The sequence below is a fragment of the Miscanthus floridulus genome, chromosome 8 (assembly GCF_019320115.1).
Source record: "Miscanthus floridulus cultivar M001 chromosome 8, ASM1932011v1, whole genome shotgun sequence".
NCBI lineage: Eukaryota > Viridiplantae > Streptophyta > Magnoliopsida > Poales > Poaceae > Miscanthus > Miscanthus floridulus.
Window position 1 is genome coordinate 24,911,106 of NC_089587.1, and position 21,326 is coordinate 24,932,431.

The window sequence follows — 21,326 nt, forward strand, 5'->3', positions numbered from 1 at the left end:
TCTTTCCGTTTCATAAAAATGTTTCCAAGCCAAACATGGATTATAAAGCCCATCATACACCAATGCACATAAATCAGATACTTACGAAATGTTTCAGCAAAACGTTACACAGGGTGTTACAGTTTTTTGGTTGGCCTTTTTGGATCGTGGGATGTTGACTTGTCCTGCTGACGTAGTGATTAAGCAAAGCTGGGTGGGTGTCTTTTAAAGTTCAAAAGCAACTAACGTTGGATGGTTTCAAAATTTTGAAATTAGATTGCTAGTCTCTAAATTCAAACTTTATCATCTTTGATTAGTAATTAGTTCAATTACATAAAAATTTTATAATACGGTAGTGGTCACATTAGACTTGTATTTAGAAATACTTTCTAATGATTAGAATTTTAATATAATGAATTACTATATATATAATAAGAAAAAATTGTGATTAAAAGTGTTATCCTGAGGACTGTGATAAGTTAAATCATATCTCATATTCTAGGACGGATAGTATAAATAAATTGTCCCTGAATGTTATCGGTTGCAATTTATCACCGTTTTACTGGGAGAATATATCTTATCCATAGGAGTTGATGTTTCATGGGTAGAAATCAATTTGATTCTGGTGCACTATAGGCCATTGCATGCAAGTTTACAAGGAGATGGGCATACACCCTACATTTTAGGCGTAGGATGTTTTAGTTTTGTCCAAAGCTAAAATGTACCAAGTTATGAAAAATAACCAAATTTTATAAAAAAAATATCTTGATTAAATCCAATAAAATATATTGGTACTGTATTTATTTGTTCTTATAAAAGTTAATGTATTTTTTTATAAACTTGATTAAGGTCAGAAAAAATAACTTATGGCAAAACTAAATATTTTATATTTTAGAAAAGATATAGTATGCCATGCATGTTACAAGGCACATATGGCATAAGGACTCTAAAGGCTTCATCAATGCAAGCTTAGGCTTGAGCCAACAACTACGATGTATGTAGGCACGAAACACCTTGCGCTCCTAAATATCCCAAAGGTAACACTCACAAGGTTGCATGTTTGGCATGGTTTAATTTAACTACTTTTCATGGGAAAACTGCTTTCGCTTGTGCTCTTAGTTGCAAACTATTCAGTCGCGGTGTGTTGGGTGTCTATTGCGCCCAATGTCTAGCTCAGTGACTCCATGCGGCTTCGGTTAGATGGAGACAATACTGCCTCTCCAAGTTTTCCTATGTCTCTACGGAGCCACAACCCACAACACGAGCATGACATAGATGCTCAAATTGAACATGAACGCTAGAGCTCCATTGCACGACCTTAACGTGTCATATCATGTGCTTAATTAGTGATGAAACGTGGTGTGTGGCATTCACATTGTTTGCAAGAATGAACAAAGAGAAAATAATAAGACAATAATGCACCACTTCGTTAATACATTCTTCTGCTGAAGAAATAAGCCCCTCTCTCGCCGCCTTTCTGGCCTTTTGGATGACTTATGACTCATGCGGCACCCTAACTCCTACCGCTGCAAATCCTCGATGTCATTTTTCCTTCTCGCTTAGTTGGAGAAGTCTACTACAAGCTTGCACAACTGTGAGGCCTCGCTGTGTCACAATCTTCTCTCCATTGGTGAAGACAACATTTTTCTTGGCCTTGATGACTTGATGGTAGAGATCTAATGGCCACAGCTATGGTTATTATCACATATGGTGGTTAGGTCCATGGCCACCGATATTGGATCCATCGACGACGCCTCTGTCAACTCAGGAACTCAGGTATCCAACCACAATATATGGGTGGTTGAAGACACAAGGCTCCAAGCGTGTGATAATGTGGCTTTTTTGTGTTGACTTGGGAGGCATTATGATATGTACTGATGGTGCTTGATGCAGCTCTAGCCCATGGGTGAAGTAATGGTCTCGTTGCCATGATAGTTCCCTCGTTGGTCAAATTTTGTTGACGTTCGCGCATCCCCTTCGCCTTTATACCCCGTCCCATCGACGCTCTTTACCTAAGTTAGCCTCCTTATATTCTACATATCAAGCCAGGAAGCTTCGAGGAACTTGGTTAATGGTGGAACAATGTTGCTGTAGCAATATGGTGTTCTGGCAATAGTTGTCGGTCAAGTGGATTGGCTATTTGTGGGGCATTAGATAGATAAAATTGTTAATGAAAGCCTTGCTAGACTATTGCTTAGCATCGACGACGATATCATCATTGGTCGTGTTTTCTTCCTTGATACATCATAATTGGTAATTTGCCACTTCTCGATACCAGTTTTGAGTAAAAACCTTGCTCCAGTTTTGAACGTGTAGCAAAAGCGATTCATGTTGATCATGTCTTCAGTGAGGACACTGCTTTGGATGATCTTCTATGTGCAATAATGCTTTGTTGGAATTCTAGCTTAGCTCGGACGTCCATTGGTTTTATTATTTCCATTGGCTTGGCTTGATTTGGGAAGTGAGCTTTTTGTAGAGTTCGAGCTATTTGTTAAGTCAACCTACTAGCTCGACAACTATGTCATGTAGTTCATGTTCCTCTTTTCTGGCATATGCTTGATGTAGGTTTTGGGTGCCATGTTGTCTGGAGACTTGGAAGTCGAGGGCCGCTTGATTGTTGTATGTGCCTGGTTGGGGAACGATGACCAAAATTGTGCTCGCTCATTATTAGACCTGTTATGTTTTTTTTCATAGTGTATAACTCACTTATTTTACAATATTTTGTTAATAGTTAAAATGTCACATCAAGGAGACTAGGACCATATGGATATCCTAATGTCCTTATATTTTCTAATTGAAGGATGTATAAGAGAAATTGATGGCAATAGTATATGATGAGGGCATCACTCCTTCGGATGCACCCGCTGATCTTCCAACCGATATGCAAGGTCTAATTATCCGAGCTTGAATGCGACAACTCAATTTAGAGGTGAGCTAATTCTTAAGTGATCATTTTCATACTTTTGAGAATAGACTACTACCTAATGATGTTATATTGCTCAGGAACATTGGAGAGGGTCATGAGGAACTTGGAGGAAGAGGTGGAGGCGAAGATGATAAGCAAGGACGTCCAACACATACCGGAGGCCGGGTCCAACAGGAGTTCGAGTCTGCCTCAGCACTATTCATATATGGATGGAAAAGATAATTTCATAAGCTAACCAATATTTTTGGTCTGAGGTCCAAATTCCATTAGAGTCAACGGGAATCGTCGAAACAAGTCAGCTTCGGCGGAGTGATGCCCTCATCAGTATACCTTTGAAAATCCTAGTTTATATGGACCCGTTTGGAGCATAGGATATTCAGAACACAGGAATAGAAAAAAACATAGGATTAGAGTTGCATGTCATTTACAATATTACAGGAATTGAAAACAAAGGAAATTCTCTAGTGGAGCACTTGGATGGAGCATAGAAAAAAACACACGAAAGAGAAGAGAGAGAGAGACACAGAGAAAAGTTTTCAAGAGGTTGGACTTCAGGTTAGATTTCCTCCAAAATTCTTATGAATTGAGCTATTCCATGGGAATTTTGTAGGATTCCAAGGTGGCAAATCCTTTGTCCAAAGGGCCACATAGGAAAAATTCCTTTAGGTTTAATCCAACAAAATTTCTTCAGCAATCCTTTGTTCCAAAAGGATGCTGAAAATGAACGGATGGAGCTATGGTATGTAATGCTAATATATACACGGTGATGACAAATTCGTCACGCTGCAAACCCTGAATGTCAAACACAATCACAACAGAAGATAGACAGAAGCTGAAACCATGGTAATATTGATTGTTTTGGCAACAAATGAACAATTTGTACATATCAATCACAGAAAGACTATATATAGAAAACAAATTTTGCTGTGGTACAGACTTTATAGTACACAAGCATCTCCATCTCCTTGCAAGAGGAAGAGTGGAAGACAAATGAATGAAGTTTGGTGCACAGGGGAACTCTCGGGCTGAGGCCGGGAAGCAAAGCGCACAAAAGCCTTCCTTCCTGTGAGCTCTGCCGCCGGAGCAGAGCTCTAGTGAAGCGCGTACGTGGCGACGAGGGCGGCCACCATGAGCAGGTAGGCGACGCCCCTATCGACGGTCTGCCGGTCAATCCCCCGCCTCCCCCGCGCGGCGGCGCCCGCCACCACCGTCTCCTCCATGGCCGACGACTTGCCAGCTGCTGCCATGCTTTTGAGTTCTGACGCCGAGTAAAGGATCAAACCGAGCCTGGTGGCGCACCGTAACTAACGGACGCAAGCAGCAACGGAGGCCGAGAAGGAAATACTCCTATGATTGTGGTGTAGCTGGGAGAGCTTGCTGCCATGGTGGCATGGTGCGGTGTATATATATGCGTGCGTTTGTGAAGTGCATGGAAGGGGCCGCTGTGGAAGGAAGACTTGCTCAAGTAAGTCCGGCCGACGGGTCGGTAGCCAGCCGCCTCGTTTGATCGGTCGGGGGTGAGGCCAAAAGTGTGGGTGGGTTTGGCTTTCCTGCGGCTGGGACTGGAAAGAAGAGTCTTGGGAGCTTGAACCTGGATGGAAGGAAGGTCGGGGACGGGCGGGAGGCAAAGGAGACGGAGGAGGACCGCGTGGAATGGAAGGTTCAAAATGCTTCTAGTTCTAGACGCGAATGACGAGAGCGGCGACGGCTGGCTGGCGTGGTTCTTGCTGCGTGAGCGGAGGCGTGCGGCGTGCTGGCGCTTGCCCGTGCCCGTGTGGTGCAGGCACCGGCTTTGACCGACCGGCTCGCCCGTGGGCCCATGGGGCAGAACCAGCGGGAGCAATCGTCTGACCTGGCGTGATTGATGTGCCTGGGCTGTCTCTGGCAGTTCCTGCGCAGGCCGAGCTTGCCGCAGGTAGGCCCGAGCAGCCCCTTTTGACTTGGTTGCTGACTTGTCGACCGACGAGACGTCGTGGTTCATCAAAAATCAAAATGCCATCCACTAAAAAAAAATCAAAATGCCAAAGTTCGTCACGTAAATCGAGTGAGACGGCACGGCTTTTGTTGAGAGATATTTCTCCTTCTCGCAGATCTTGCCCATCAAAGAAAAGGATCGAGCCACAGCCACCTCATGAGCTTACAGTTGCAGCAAACATGGGTTCCACCGTGTAGGGTAGTCGACGGCCAAAGAAAAGATTCTCTCCCACTTCACGTCGATGTCCCAAACAGCCCTGCAACGTTGGCATCATGCTAAGAATGCATGTGCGTCTGACAGCGTTGGTGCTCAGAGGAAAAAGTTGTGTGCTTTGTGTGTGGTAGAGTGATCAACGCCGGCAGGAATTTTTTTTTATTTACTTAGCACTGAGGAAAGTAGATGACTCGAGTCCTGTAATTCTTTTGTTCAGCATTGGTACATACAACGGCTTTTCTCGATGGTTCGAATCTCTCTCCTCTTTCAGCATCGATAAAAAGCAACGTCGTGGGTAGTCTAAATTGCTCGGACCATCTCGAGGCGAGAACCTACCTCATGTTTTTACTCAGAACTATCACCAGTGGCGGACCAGGATCTCAGACCGGGGTAGTTCTAGTAAAAAAAATTCATGTGTAATACTATAAAATCCAAATAAAAAGTTCGACAAATATAGCTATAAATTAACCAAATTACGATAATACATTTAAAAGGTTCGAAACTTACATAAATACTCCCTCCATACTGGTAGAGAAAGTCGTTTAGGATATGATTTATCATATCAAGGAGTGATTAATTAAGGGGTATTTTTCTCTGTTTTCCCTAATTAAATAGGGTTGAGGGTATCAACTATCCAACAAACTTTTGTAGCTGGACTGGTAAGCGTGCTGCAGCCTGAGACAGGAGGTCCCTGGTTTGATCCCTCTCGGGCGCATTATTTTTTTGAAGAGCTCGTGGATTTCGGTGTCTTCGGCCTGGGCTGAGATGAGAGCGACCGTGGGCCGGTTTCTAAAGAGTAGTAATAGAATTTTGGGTCAAATTTGTGGGTAGTACTGGGTCTACCTGGACTACCCACTGGGTCCGCCACTGACTATCACGTGTTTTGGGCCTCTCTCACCAACAGCACAGGCCCCCCCACCGTCGCTGGTCCCCTCCCTTCCCCCTCTGGCAACTCGTCGGAGGCCGGAGGAGTGGGGATCCATCTTTCTAATAATTTTCTAGTAGATCAAGTCCTGTTAGGGTTGGTGTTTCTTGGTATTGGAGATTTGTTTCCTCTTCTCCCGATTTGTTTCCTCCTCTCCCTTTTCGGCGACGGTGAGGAGGTAGGTGAATTTGGTTTCTCTATGGTGACTCTGATGAAGATTAGGGCGACAACTACGGTGTTATCAACTTCCTTGGCATGACGACATAGGGAATTAGGTTTTCAGACGGCGACATCAAGGTAGAGATGATGTTGCCGCCGTGGAATAATTATCTCCGGTCTATTCTTTGTTTTGTTGTGGTTTGATCTGACAATGATGAAAGACTAAGAAGATTTGGCTCGATTTTCCTTTTTCTTCGATGGCAGAAGGAAAAAGAAATAAGACACAAGAAAGAAGAAGATTATGCTCAATTCCGCTAACAGAAATATTGGCCACCGTTCTTAATTTAGGCACCAGTTCTCAACCTATTTGCTGAGTGTTTGTTTATGCGATCATCTATTTGAATCGTCATACAGGTTTGAGATTGAGATTTGGAGCTATACGATAGACGAGTATCATATATTCCAGAATGTTTATAACATGACGATGTATACTCGGCTATAATTACTATAATTCTTCTTTCGTTAAAAAAAAGAAACTCTGGTTTACTCAGCAACGTTCGAGCCGCCAACTGCCCCGTTCTTCCACCTGTACACGTGTACAGTACGGCTGCCAGCCAGCAACGCCGCCCGGTCGCACCACGCGCTTGACCCGCGCCAAACATCAAACGACGACCCCGTAGCAGTTGCATATCCCCCTCGTCGTGAATCACCGCGAGCGCAGGTCGACCACAGTCACACTCACATCCACAGAGCAGCCTGGAACCCCCTGGAACTAACCAACCATCCCTGCCACCTCGCCGCCGCCGTGCTGGACTTGCTGATGATGACGGCCACCACCCCGGAATCGTACCGTGCCGCCACAAGCCCGTACATCCCCGTCGCGGCACACGATCTCAGGAGGCAGATGTCCATGCCGGCCGCTCTCGTGGCCACCTTCGCGTCATGCGGCCCCGGAGGCGGCCACGGATGGCCAAGAAACCTCGGTGACGACGACGACGACGGCGAGTTCCGCGGGCGCGTGCCCCGGCCCGCAGCAGGCGGCGTGGGGGCGGTGGTCCGCGGGCTGTGGGCGTGGATCGCGAGGGGCAGGAGGAGGAAGGCGGCCGTCATGAGCCGGAGCGGGTCGTCGGTGAAAGAGCAGCAGTACGGGCACGAGGAGTACGCGCAGAACTTCGACGAGGGCGGCGCGGCGGGGGAGCCCGAGAACCTGTCGCGGTCATTCTCCGCGCGGTACGCCAGGCAAGCGCCGTGGGACGGGGCTCGCCGTCACCGGCGTGGACGAAATCAGCTCTTTTTGCCTAACACTCCGACTCAGACCATCAGTGCTCGGCCGGCGCCATGGTCTTAAGTGATCGACAGGGGCGTGCTCAGTGTTTCAGCCTTGAGCGGCACCATGAACATGCCTGTGGCACGTGCGCTGCACTTTGCGGTATTCTTTGGTAACCATGGCAAGGCACAAGGCAGAGACTGTGTAGTGATTAGTCATTAGTGAGACATAAGATAGCATTAAGCATGGTAGTGCAGTTGTGCATTCTTGGCTTTGATGTATGCATTGGTATTGCCTTTTCTCTCCCTCCAAGTTAAGTTTCATCAAGATCTTATGAATTGGCCAGAAGCCCAGTACATACAACTCAATAATATAAGCAGGTTTCTTTGCGTGCCTCCTCAATCCATCTCCAATTGTAGCACTGAACAAACCGAGGAACGAAACTGAATGGCTGAACACACGTACATGTTAACGTAGCAAATACTATGTCGCTTAACATCTTTTCGTCACAAATCGCAAATCAGAGAAAGACAACAAAACATTGTTTGTGTTGAAGAAGAAAAATATCATAAGTGCTGATAGCCGGTTCTTCACTTCTTCATGCCCACTCTTGCATGTAGTGTCCAGCCATTCGCAACTCAGCTCCCTTGGTCGCTGCCTCCGCTGGTACTCTCCACAGGTGGAATGGTCTGCAGGAGCGGGAAATGAAAATGGAAGAATAAGCAGGAGGGTCTGGTGTAGGGATTGGGTCGAACAGGTGGTGTGCACGGTGGCAGGGGTGGAAGGGCTGTACAGAGTACAGACGAACCATGTCAGGCTTGTAGATGTTGTGGACGATGGAGGCACCAGCGAGGAGGGAGGCGACGATGACGACAGAAGACCACGCGAGGGATGGAGTCCCCGTGGGCACCCGGCCGCTGCCAAACCTCTTGCCACCATTCATCCTCGTGAGTCGTGAGTCTGATGCCTCAACCTGTTTGGATAACTAGAATTGAAACTCATTCCAAGAATCGTATTCTAGGAATTATATTAAAAAAAAATGAAATACCTAGTAGTTCAATTCAATTTTCTTGTTTGGGTGCACATGGAATAGTTTTGTAAGAAACAATTTCAAATGTTGTTTGGATGATTAAAACCCTATCTCCAAAGATAGCTATCTCTATGCAAACAAGCATGGCATCTCTCTCCTTCCACAAGTAAACCTATTCTTTCTCTAAACAGTAAACCTTCTCTCTACATGGATTTTTGTACACATAATAAGCATAATCTCATAACAATGCAACAAGAACCATTTGATTTATGTAAAAATTGAGGCCTAACCAACAAGGATAACTTCTTTTCTGTAAAAATCCAAGCAACACAATTCCATGTATACTAGATTTTAAAAACAATTTATTAGCTCAGGGCACTATTGGTATCATGAAGAAAACAAAACCACAATTGAAGTAAAAGAGGACAAGGAACGTAGAGCTAGCGGCCTAGCACCATCAACTTTGTTGTAGTTGACGTGCACCTTTCAAAAAAGTATAAAAATGGAATCATACATCTCACTGTTTGAGAGTGTTCATCCAGAAAAGCCAGTGATCCATTGTACTCAATTTAGTGTACTAATCTCTATACAGGAATCCTGCTTCCAAAAGACGGGCAGCGGATCGGACCATGTTGCCCGTTAATTCGATAACCGTTGGATCGGACCATCACATGATCTGGTCCGTCCGATGTGGATCGGTGCGGGTCCTCAACCCGCTTGGTCATCTACCCGAGCCTTCACAAAGCTTCACGGGCCGACGCTCGTCCCCTCCGCTTCTTCGCATGCTCTGCCGCCTCCGCTCTCTACTCCACCCTCTGCTTGCCGCGCCACCTAAGCGGGCTGGAATTGCGGACACCAGCGAGCCGGCGGCACACTGGCATGATGGCGAGCTGGCGCTGGCGACTGGCCCTTGGTGCGGCAGCCTCCCGGCCACCGCGTGAGGCGCTGGCGTGGCGGGGATCTGGCGGCAGACCCTCGGCGCTCAACCACCGGCGCGACCGGCGCCGCTCAACCCACCGGCGCGAGTCCCTTGGCGCGGCAGGCCACCGGCGAGCTGGCGAGGCAGCAGGCTCCACGCGCGCAGCATCTAGGGGCAGGATCGACTCGTGGCGGCGGCTCCCTAGGACCTGCCTATGGCGCTCGTCAGCCGCCGGTAGCGACATCGAACCAGATTTTGACTTTGTGCTCAAGATGGATGATGGCCACCATGTGTTCGATGGAATGCTGGCAAGAGGAGAGATAGCCATGCAGCGCGGGCGGCGAGGCAGCATGCCACGGATCCGATACAGTGGCGATGTGGGCAGCACAAGGCCTCTCGGATGTGATACGCCCGGCAAGAGATGGCCTATGCAGGTTCATCAGAGTTCCAAAGTTTGTTGTTCTTCATCAGGTTTGAAGCTTATCTCTCATCAAATATCATAAAATTTTGGTTCTGAGCCCTGGGGAGCACCGGAGCAGCACCTTGCTCAACAGAATGTCGTGGCCACCGAGCCTTGTGAAGAGCCGCATTGCTTGGAGATGGAGACGCAACGCCGGCTCACAAGCTCCTAGCTTCTGATACCGATTCACCACTTTCGACCTCCTGCGTGCCTAAGCAGCCAGCAAGGACACATTCATACTACAAAGGGAAGAAAGCTTCCACGAGTATGTGAAGAGTAGGAAGCTTAGCTTCGGCCACTTAAACATAGTAAGCAAGCTAAAGAGCTAAGAGAAACAAATATTTTGACATTTGGTTAAGTAAATTGCCAGGTTATGCAGGACGCATCCTTGCCAGGAGTAAGGACATGCTTTGATTGTATTTATCCTCTTTTATCTATAATATAATTAATAAAAAATGTGTTCATAAGAAAAATCTTTTAAAAAAACTGCTAAATAAACTAAGTTTAGGGGAAAAAATGGCATCTGCAGCCTGTCTGATATTATACCTTTTATACGATGCATAGGCCCGTCTGATGCATCTTCACTTTTCACATGCCTCACTGATGGAGTTGACTGTGCTGTCAAATCAGAGGTAATAGAGTGTGCATATGTGATATACTACACCACATTCAATTTATTTTTAGGAATGTGTATAGAACCTACATACAGTTATTAGTTATAGACATATACCTATTCTATTTGTAACTGTTGTGGTGAGTAGATGGCATGTACAGCAATGTTGTACCTTGCCCTGTAGTAGGCGTAGAATTTGGAGTACATGGTCTTCACCGTAGCCCATATGGCAAGCTCATCTTGTACTAACTTTATTCTCATATATATATGTAAAGGTAAGGCCAGCAGCAAAATATCCTAGAAGCACTACACTACTTGTATCCCTGTGTGTTCTAGAGCTCACCTTGAGCAATTCTAACATGAATTTGAACCCTATGAAGCTTATACCGTAACCTGGTCTTTTCTTTCTAATAGGTATATCAACATTTAAAATATGTGGTTAATTTTAGAGAATTAGAGATCAGTCATTGTATACTGGGCTAGTAATCTATGTGGGTCATCCCAGACTGGCCAACTCAACGGTGGGCACGGATAGTTTGTAGAAAACAGAGTTAGTTTCATTCACAACTATTATGATTGTGTAGACCCCAGATAGCATCTGATTCAAATTGACTGTAATGGGAATCAACTGATTTTATCTAGACGTCGCAAGTATTTGATGATTGCATAGAGAATATATTTACTTATTATCTGTAACTGCTAGAGCATGCAATATTTCTTTCCTGGAATTAACGTAAGTGAGAGGAACATGTGTGTTGTGCCATTACAATATAAGATTTCCCACTAGCACTACCTTACCCTAAACAAGCTTTCACGTCTTTCAAAATTGGACCAGAATTCTTTTTATTTGTATTAACGGAAAAAGAAAGGCTTTCGTAATGTAGGCGAGTCCCTGCCCCCTGGATGTGGTTCTCATGCTATCAACAACATTTCTACAGTGAGGCTATACTTGTGCTAAGCTGCAGGTAGCTTCGTTGGCTAGTAGCTGCTAAATGCATCAAATGATTGGTCAAAGTCCGCATCAAACCACCTGCTTGCTTTGCTTGCTACTCGCCTGTGTGTTGCTGTATTGGTATGGTAATAAACATATCAATATGATGGAATCATGAGAGTACAGCTTTCGTTTTAGTGTTACTTCTGATTAGTTTGTTATCTGCAAATCTCTTGTGAAAATATTTTCGCTTCACAGAATATGATAATTGTGACTCTTGATTTCTCCCGCACAAATGCACGGGTGCCATCTATTATCTATTAATATATATCCTATTCCTAAGCTAAACCTGAAACTACAAAAAAAAAAATACTAGCTGGATAACATCATAATATGCGCAACACTAAAATAACCACCGGTGATCTTAAAGATGGCGCGGCAATGCCGCGCCCTGAGTTTTCTAGTAAATACCAAATGGAAAAAGTCCATATTACTCCCTCCAAGTTTGGCCTATGTCCAAATAACCCCCCAAACTAACATTTGGTTCAATTTACTCCCTCCAACTATTTAAGTTTGCCCAACTAAGACCTAAAAGAGTTTTTTCTTTTTTTGTTTCTCTATGTACAAATTATATTTTAGTTTCAAATTTTGTGAGATGATAGAGGACATTGTATTTTGTATTAGAAAAATGCACTATGAATTATTCATCATTATGTTTTATACGATATTGTACCTCCAGTGTTAATTTATTATTAAACTTCCTAAGCTATCAAAATAGTGGCAAAAAGTTAAGATATATTTTTCTAACATAACTTATGATGTTCTCTATCATATCACAAAAGTTGATATTAAGACTCAACTAATACGTGGAAAAACAAAAATAACAAACCATGTTAAGGGGTAAACTAGACCAACTGAAATAGTGGGAGTAAATTGAACCAAATGTAAGTTTAGGGGGTAATCTGGACATATGACAAACTTAAGGGGAGTAATTTGGACTTTATCCATACCAAATAATAAAAAACGTAGTTGATCTCACTTCTAGAACAAGGTCAGATAGCATCACAATAATTTTAAGAATGAACTCATAGAGGCAGCTAATTTAAGGCCACAGGAGTAGCCAAGATATTAAGAAATCAACGCCTTGCAGATGCAGTTCAGAAACAAAAAAAGAGTACAGCCAAAAACGTGCAATTGTATCTAGTGCAAATATGAGGCCCAGAATCATGTCAGCTGCCATTGTTTTCTTTTCCATCCTACTAACCAAGTGCTCGGAATTAACCCCAAAAAAATCAATTATAAGATGCCACTCTACCATCGTATACAGTACCAAAAGGCTACCTACACCTCATGACACCAAGTTTAATGACACCCAACACCAAGCAAAGAATAAATACTAGGCATTATTTATATTAAGGGAAAATTGGCTAGCGGACACTGAAAGTGAAGGTCGTTTGCTGGCGGACACCCAAAGTGGAGCCATTTGCTGAAAGACACTCTCGTTGCTGATAATTATGCTACTAGACACCGCGCCTATTATTTTATTCATTTCCAGTAGTTGAGAAGAGAGAAGAGCGGTGAAATGACATTCTTACCCCTGCCGCTTTCTTCTTCCTCTCTCCCTTTCTCTTTTTTCCGTTTCCTGTGTCACGTAGGCGCACGTAGGCGAAGCTGAGGCGGGCGGCGGTTGCCAGTGCGGCGGCTGTGGCGGTCGAAGCCCCGCTGCTGCTAACCTCGCCTCTGTCCCCTGTGCGCTCAGAGCTCGGATCTCGCCGACCTCCATGGCCGCGAGCTCAGAGCGTGTCCGCTCGTGCGTCCTCTCCGCCGCTCGGAGCTCAGAGCTCGCGCGTGTCTGCTCAGAGCTTACGCGTGTCTCCTTCGCCGCTCCGTCATGCCTGCGTCCGCTCGACCGCTCCGATCGTCCGCCGCGCCGCCCTGCCTGCGCCCGCTCGCGTCCGCGCTGCTGCTCGTGCACGCATCCACTCGTTCACTCGTGCTGATCTTGCCGCCGCGGGACGCCACCGGCGAGGCCGCGTACCACGTGTGCCTCATCGGCGTCACCGTGAAGGGGGCCATGGTCGTGGCCGTGACGCCGCCCATGTTCGCGAGGCGTGCCGACGGGTCTGGTGGCTGCGTGGTGGACGCGAGCTTGTGGCTCACATGGGTGCCCCGGCCGCCCAAGTGCGAAGCCGGCACGGCGGACCCCAACTGCGTGCAGCAGGCGACGAGCGCGCAGCTGGGCGTCTTCTTCCTGGCCCTGTACATCCTGGCCGTGGGCACAGGCGGCATCAAGCCCAACATCTCCACCATGGGCGCAGACCAGTTCGACGACACCCACCCGCGGGAGCGCGCCACAAGCTCTCCTTCAACTGGTGGATGTTCAGCATCTTCTTCGGCACGCTCTTCGGCAACACCGTGCTCATCTACATTCAGGACAACGTCGGCTAAGCGCTGCCCACGCTCAGCCTCGCCGTCTCCATCGCCATCTTCACCGCCGGCACGCCCTTCTACCGCCACAAGCCCACCTTCGAGAGCCCCTTCGCCAAGATGGCAAGGGTCATCGTGGCGGCCGCGCCAGGAAGCTAGCCGTCTTTGTGCCCGTGGCCCCGCGCGACCTGCACGAGCTCGACCACGAGTACTACGCCAAGAAGAAAGCGGTCCCGTTCCCGCACACGCCCAACCTGACCGTCCTGAGCAAGGCGGCGGTGAAGACCGGTGGTCGCTCAACACGGTGACGCAGGTGGAGGAGACGAAGCAGATGCTCAAGATGCTCCACATGCCGCCCGACCTGCCTAGCTGCCCGGCAAACTTGCACTGGCAGCCGCCGCCTTAGCTTCGCCTCTGTGCGCCACCACAGGAAATAGAAAAAAAGAGAAAGGGAGAGAAGAAGAAGAAAGTGGCAGGGGCAAGAATGTCATTTCACCGCTCTTCTCTCTCCTCAACTACTGGAAATGAATAAAATAAGGGGCACGGTGTCCAGTAGCATAATTGTCAGCAACGAGAGTGTCTTTCAGCAAATAGCTCCACTTTGGGTGTCTGCAGCAAACGACCTCCACTTTCAGTGTCCGCTAGCCAATTTTCCCTTGTATTAAACAACAGGTATTGAACTAAAATAACCAACTATCTGTTTTAATATAAATAATCACAAAAAAGAAACAGGGCATCTATTGACTGTTAGGCAAAAGGCACTTGCAAACTCATTCACTGCATTTGGCAAATAATTAACCATATCACACCACAGTGGCAAAACCAGGATTTTGACCCAGGGTAGTCCTAGCTAAATTTACCGTATGCAATTGAGTATAATCTAAATTCACAGTTCGGTATGTATAATATTTGTAAGAAATTCGGCATACAAACAGGAGATTGTCAAAAGCATGATACGCATTTAAAAGGTCTCCTGGTATCTTACATTCAACAAAATAACTTGGAAACCACAGAACGCAATGTAAATAATTCTAAGATAAACCAATCATTTCTGTGCTTCATGCCTCAACTATGTGACAATAATTGCAATGCGTAGGTAAGCTGACATGAGATTTAGCTGAATACTTAGTGAATTAGAAAATCGCATGACAATTGCAATGAATTTAACTCTCTAGGTCGAGTATGCTCAATATTGCTCTATTTAAGAAATTGAAAAAAAATAGTAGCATTATAGCAAATAGCAATGTCTATTGCCTAGTTAAGGAATTGAGAAAATGCCAAATATGCTCAGTGCTCACCGCTGATAAGACGAAGCGAGGAGACGCTACAGTCTCCAAAGAGGATGTCCGCTACTCTGACTTTTCAGAGGTGAGCAAGCTGATCTACCGATGTCGATGGACGACGGCCAAAGCCTGCAGGCACTCAATCGACGTCCGCCGGCAGGCCACCTGGTGGTGCCCTGCGCCCAGCGCCTCCGCCGGCTTTCAACGGTGGGCGGGGCAGAGCGAGAAGCGGGGAGCAGCGCACGGCTGGCGACCGGGTGCCGGAGCAGGGGAGGGGGCACGCCAGCACGCCACACAGAGGAGCGGAGGAAGGGGCGGTGGCGGCGCACAACGAGGCGAGCGGCGAGCCGGCTAGGAGGCGCGATAGGGCAAAACCTTGCCTGGCATCGCCGTTCTGTGCAGAGTTCTTCTCTCCTACCCTTTCCGAATACACAGCACTACAGAGTACAGAATAGGCCACACATTCCGGGCCGTAGCAGCGTGTGTTGGATCGGCGGAGTCGTAGGCTCGTAGCGCGCGAGGCCCATTAGTCACCGAAGACCCTTCGGAGCTTGTCAGCAATTCATCAGGTTGAGTCGCCAAAAAAAAAAAACATCAGGTTGCATTGCTTGCTTGTCTTTGATAGTGCTTGACAATGCCGCGTAATTTTACGTAAAGAAAAGTTTCAGGCCATTTTATTGGGCTCGGGCATGTTTAGTTTTTCGATAATGGTTCGACGAGGACGTACGTCTGGACGCCCCCGATTCTGGGCCGTGGATCGATTGAGCCCAATAGCCAACGCGTTGTTCTTCCAATCCCGAATATTTTCTCCACTCGTGACTGCTACCACTTTCACTGTGGCGTCCGCCCGCAGCGGCTGCAACTGCGCCATCCGTGCCGTAGCGGTCGCAATGCGTCGTCAGCCCACCTACTTTACCTCGCTGTCGCGCCCCATCCCACGCCACGCTGGCTACAATCGCGTGCTGCGCCGCGCCGCGCCCCCATCCCACGCCGCATGGGGCGTCCACTGCCGCGACCCATCCACCTCGTCACGGCCATGGCATGCAAAGCGCCAACCCCCCCCCCCCCCCCCCCCCGACGCCAGCAGGAGGAGATCGTCGGTCGTTGCTCTCGATGTCCCCTTAAACCCGAGTTTGCTGGCTACGGTGCCCCCCAAGGTAGGCCATGCCCACGACGACGTCGTGTTTCAAGTGTTTCAGGCGTTTCAGACTTATATTTAAGTATTTCATCTGGATGTTGCAAAATTATCTATAATGTTTTATATGTTACAACGATAATATACGCATATTTCAAGCCTATGTTCAAAGTGTTTTGGTTGTTTCAGACGTATGTTTCAAGTGTTTTTCATCTGAATGTTGCATATGTTGCTATGGCTGCACACACATGTTTCAAGTGTTTGTTTTCATGTGTTTTCAGATGTTTTAGACTTATGTTGCAAAAATAGATCTGGATGTTGCATATGTTGCTATGGCTTTACACACATGTTTCAAGAGCATGTTTCATCTCTGTTTAGTTGTATGTTGCAAATATTTTATCTTTATGTTTTAAAAGCAGATCGGGTGCTGCACATGTTGCAATTTGCGTTGGTGGCTGGCGGACAGCGGCCTGCTACAGCCGCTTGGTGCTGTTGCGGGGGCGCCGTCGTGGTTCACGTGCGGGCGTGGGATGTATACTTGACCAAACGGGCGGCCCGGCCCTGGCACGACACGGGCACGAGCCAACACGGCATGAGCAGGCACGACGATCTATCTGTGCCGTGCCGTATCGAGTCACCGTGCCCACCCCTTGGCCCAGGCACGACACTAAACGCTCCAAGCCGTGCCGTGCCGTGCCCAATGGCACGACGGCCCAGCAAGGTCGTGCCAGCCCGGCACCCACGCGCGAGGCCAGAGGCCATGCTCAAGACCTCGAGTTGTCGACGCGCCGACGCTGCTGCTGCCTTGCTGCCACCGCTGCTATGCCCTGCCGCTGCACGCTCTCCCGCGCTGTCGCCGCTGCTATGCCATGCCGTTCCGCCGCCGCCACCGCATAAGGACGGGACAACAAAGGAATGAGAGGGAGTAAGAACAGCAAACGGGAATGGGAGGGAGTCCGGAGTCGCGACTACGAGAAAGAGGTACGCGGGTGGCGGCCGAGAGGGATGGATGGGCCGATGGGGAACGGGGAGCTAGGTTTTGAATTTTGTTTATATATGTCTTCATATGCATCCAACGATTGCAGTTTATCTATGGCCATCCAACCACCGAGAATAATCGGGCCGTTATCGTGCCAGCCCATTAGTCGTGCTGTGCCCGTGCTAGCACTACGGGCCGAACCTGCGGCCCAGGCACGGCCCTAGACCGTGCCCGTGCCGGCACTGGCACTATGGTCTTCGTGCCCGTGTCGTACTAGTGCCGTACTTTTTAGGGCCGGGCCCGTGCCGGCCCATCATGCCTGGCCCGTTTGGCCATCTATAGTGGGATGGGTGCGTTAGGCCTGGTGCTGCTGCTGCGGGGGCGCCGCCGTGGTTCACGTGTAGCCCGCGGGGTCGCAGTTCCAGATGCGGGCGCGCGATGCGAGCTGGCGCGGGGCACGGGATGCGATGCGGACTGGCGTCGGATGCAGGCGCGGAGCTTCGTCTGGACGGACGCTGCCTCCGAAGCGGGGTTTGGTGCGGGGCGAAGGGAGTTGCGTGTGTCGGGTGCGCTATGGGACTGCATCCGGACACGCTGTTGGGTCGAACCTCCGGGTGTCAGTGCCTCGGTGCCTCCGTTAGTTTTTCCCATGTTGGAACACTGAGTATGTTTGGCAGTTTTCAAATAAAAAATATACCGATCCATATTTGGTTTCTTATTCGGCGTGTTCGCTGGTTGGTTTCTGGGCTAGCTGGTGCTGGTTTGTTGTGAGAAGAAAACACTGTTGGCTGGTTGAATAAGCCTGGCTGAAACCAACAAGCGAACATGGTGATTAATTAATGACGATGGAAGCTGTCTCTTTCCCTGGAACCAAATCGACTACATGCGATTTACTAAGACACCAGACAGAGACAAAATCCCATATGCGTGTGTTGGCCACAAAACCGTTACGGTTACGGGTGGCACGTCGTCACCAAGTACCCCTAACCAAGTTCTAATCAGAGCGCAATTCTTTTGTTTTTGATTTGATTGACATACAAAATCGAGTCAACACAACGAATACGAACGATCCACCACCATGCCGGAATATTCCGGAGTGGTGCCGGCGCCGCCACGACCGGCCAAAAGGTCTCGGCAGGTTCTAAGAGGCGGTGGTGGTGCCGCCGTTTCCACCCAACGACGTGATCTTCGAACACATTCTGGCGCGCGTCCCGGCCGCTGCCATCGTTCGCTTCCGGGCTCGGGCGGTCTGCCGAGAGTGGTGCGTCGCGCTCACCTCCGATCACTTCGTCCGGGCGCACCAAGCCGTCAGAGCCGCTGCTGCCCAGCCGCCGCCGGGAGATCGTTTTCTTCACGCCCACCGCCGCAGGCTCTACCACCACGTCTTTCTACTCCTCAGTGCTTACGTCAACCGCACAGCAGAACGGCTCGTCAGCCCGTCAGCCCGTGAGCTCGTGACCGTGGACGTGGACGACATGCGCGCCCAGTCTGTGCGCGCCGACGACCTGGTCATGTCTGGCACCAAGCCCTGCCGCGGGCTCACCCTCCTCTTCCAGCCCAGCGTGTCCGCGTACCACGTCTGCAACCTCTCCACGGGAGAGCACATCTCCCTGCCCCTCTGCCCATGGGCTAGGAGCAGTGGCGGATCCACGGGGGGCTAGGGGGCAGTAGCCCCCCCTGTGAGAGTGATTTTCCTTTATATTTACTGTAGCAAAAAACGTGATTTCACCGTTAATCTTCGACATTTGTTCTAAATCTCTATTGATTAGCCCCCTCCGAGTGCTCATCTTGGCTCCGCTAATGGCTAGGAGAGTGATCCCCCACGGTCCCTACGTGCTCTCGAGCACCGGGCTCGGCTTCGACCCGGCGGCCAACGAGCACAAGGTGGTCAGGCTCTTCGAGGACCGGAACAAGCAGCCGCACTGCGAGGTGTACGGCCTGAGGTCCGGCGGATGGCGCGCCTGCGCTGGACAAGTGCCGCCGCACGCGCCCAAGGGTCTCTGTAGCCGGCCCCCGGTGTTTGTGGACGGGTATTTCTACTTGCACATGTACTGGCACATGAACACTGCGATGAACTTTGATGACCCCGAAGCCAACTTGTTCGGAACGCCGGAGCCCACCATCCTGTCGCTCTCCGTGGATACCGAGCACTAGCAGTTCGGGTGGATACACCCGCCGGAAGAACGGGCGCGCTACGCCTTCCATCTCGCCGACCTCGACGACTTTCTGTGCGCCGTGGTGGACACTCGCCTCACCGTGGGACAGTACGAGCTCTGGACTTTGACGGCTGCCGGCTCGACGACGTCGCCGTTGTCGTTGCGCTGCCGCATCAGCTTGGCGAGCCTGCCCCAGCCGATGAGGGACGCCTTGCACGCTGGGTTCCGCATGCTCCCGCTCGGCTCCTCGCCCGGAGGAGAGATCCTTCTCGCCACGAGCCGCCACGAGGTGTACCCCTACCACCCTGAGAGCAACCGTGTTAACAGGCCGTTCTCCACGGCCTACTTCATAGACACCCTGACGCACGAGTCGGAGCTGCTCCTCAACATCGCCGGGCTCGTTCACCTGCCCTTAAACCCAGCTTGATCCGCTTCTTTTTTTCATCCAGAATAGTATTTTTCTCTCACAACATTTCATCCAAAACAATGTTTTTCATCCAGACAAACGGGGCCGGAATGGGTCACCCCCGTCTGCCGCCGCCCTTGGGCCAGTGATCATGTGGGCAAGCTGAAGATGAAGCCCGGCAACCGGACTGTTGCCAGGCAAGGAGGACGAGGACCTACGGACCGGCGCAGAGACGATGTCACTCTTATGGAAAGGCCGGTGTTCTGCCTTCATCAGCGTGACAACAATGGCCCAATACGCCCTAACATCTAGGGAAGAGAGTAGGCTAGCCCGTGATAGATTTCGGTAGCCGCTTAATTAAGTAGCTCATAAAATTAAACCCTGCGGGTTGACAGGCTTGCCCGTTTATTACATCTTTTATAAGAGCCTTTAGCGTGAAGAGACTAGTATTCATCTATTCTGTATTTTTCTAAGAGCGATTTTACAGTCCTCGGAAAAAACTAGAGCCATTCATTTAGATAGATCTGATGGCTATAAAATAAGAAGAACTAATGTAGAGGAACTTAAGTCGTGGGTCGAAACCTAAAATACGTGGATTCGGAACAAAAAAATATATGTTTCAGAAATTAATTCTAAAATAAATTTAAAGGGTAGAATAGTACTTTCGCCCCTTATCCCCCTATGCGACTTTGGCGTGGTTCTTCATGATGATCGCCTAGATGCGCACCCGGTTTCGGTCTGCGGCAAATCAACAGCCTGTTCGTTTCGGCTTATTCGCTCGTATCTGGCTTATAATCCACGGCTTGAACAGTATTTTTCTCTCACACCAAACCAGCCAGCAGTATTTTCAGCCATGGCTTATAAGCAATCCAGCCGAAACGAACAACATGGATTCATGACGACGGTGTGGCGGCATGCATGCAAATTAAACGCTACAGGTGCTTACTTGGCAGTGAGGCGGGCTTGAGGGTGGCCATCCAGAGCACCTTGGAGATGGAGGCATAGTTTTTAATATGGAACTATTAAAAATAACGGCAACTTTTTTTTTCGAAAACTATGAAGCTATAGCGACGCTATGACAGATAGCGTTATTATAATGAAAACATGAAAACACCAATAATTGATGAAAAAACATGATAAATATGAAATTCGATGAACACAAATAGGTTTCTAAGGTTCCACAAGTCTAGGTAATATTACCAATATGATATTACAATATGGTTCATGAAAATCCAATGTTTGATTATCCAAAATATCAAATTAGAAGCAAATAATAAGTAGGAAATGACTAATTAAATTGTCAAAATCGATTAGCGTTGGAAAAAACTAAAATAGTGCCGCCATTTGAACGCTAAAGCTATAGAATTAGCGGGGCTATAGCACACAATAGCGGTTAAAGTGGGCATAGCGGCACAAATAGAAATAGCTTAGCGTTGAGTCTCTCTGGCCGCTATAGCACCGCTATAGCCCGCTATTTTTTTCCCTTGGGCGGAGGTCCTTGGAGGAGGACGAGCGCGGTGCGGTTGACGGCGGCGACCATGCA

General features: G+C 48.5%; 1 protein-coding gene, 1 long non-coding RNA gene and 1 pseudogene across 2 annotated transcripts; 2 read left to right on the top strand and 1 right to left on the bottom strand.

Moving 5' to 3' along the window:
- Positions 1-6,884: 6,884 nt before the first annotated feature.
- Positions 6,885-8,081, top strand: LOC136476008 (uncharacterized). The gene has a single exon (XM_066473672.1). It carries the CDS (start codon positions 6,998-7,000, stop codon positions 7,523-7,525), a length of 528 nt encoding a protein of 175 aa, XP_066329769.1. The 5' UTR covers positions 6,885-6,997; the 3' UTR covers positions 7,526-8,081.
- A 354-nt stretch (positions 8,082-8,435) lies between these two features.
- Positions 8,436-15,580, bottom strand: LOC136476009 (uncharacterized). The gene is made up of 3 exons (XR_010763345.1): positions 15,123-15,580; positions 10,400-10,715; positions 8,436-10,064 (listed from the first exon to the last, which is right to left on the bottom strand). It is a non-coding gene; the product is annotated as an uncharacterized lncRNA (long non-coding RNA).
- Positions 15,581-19,021: 3,441 nt separating this feature from the next.
- Positions 19,022-19,804, top strand: LOC136468718 (uncharacterized; annotated as a pseudogene).
- Positions 19,805-21,326: the final 1,522 nt, after the last annotated feature.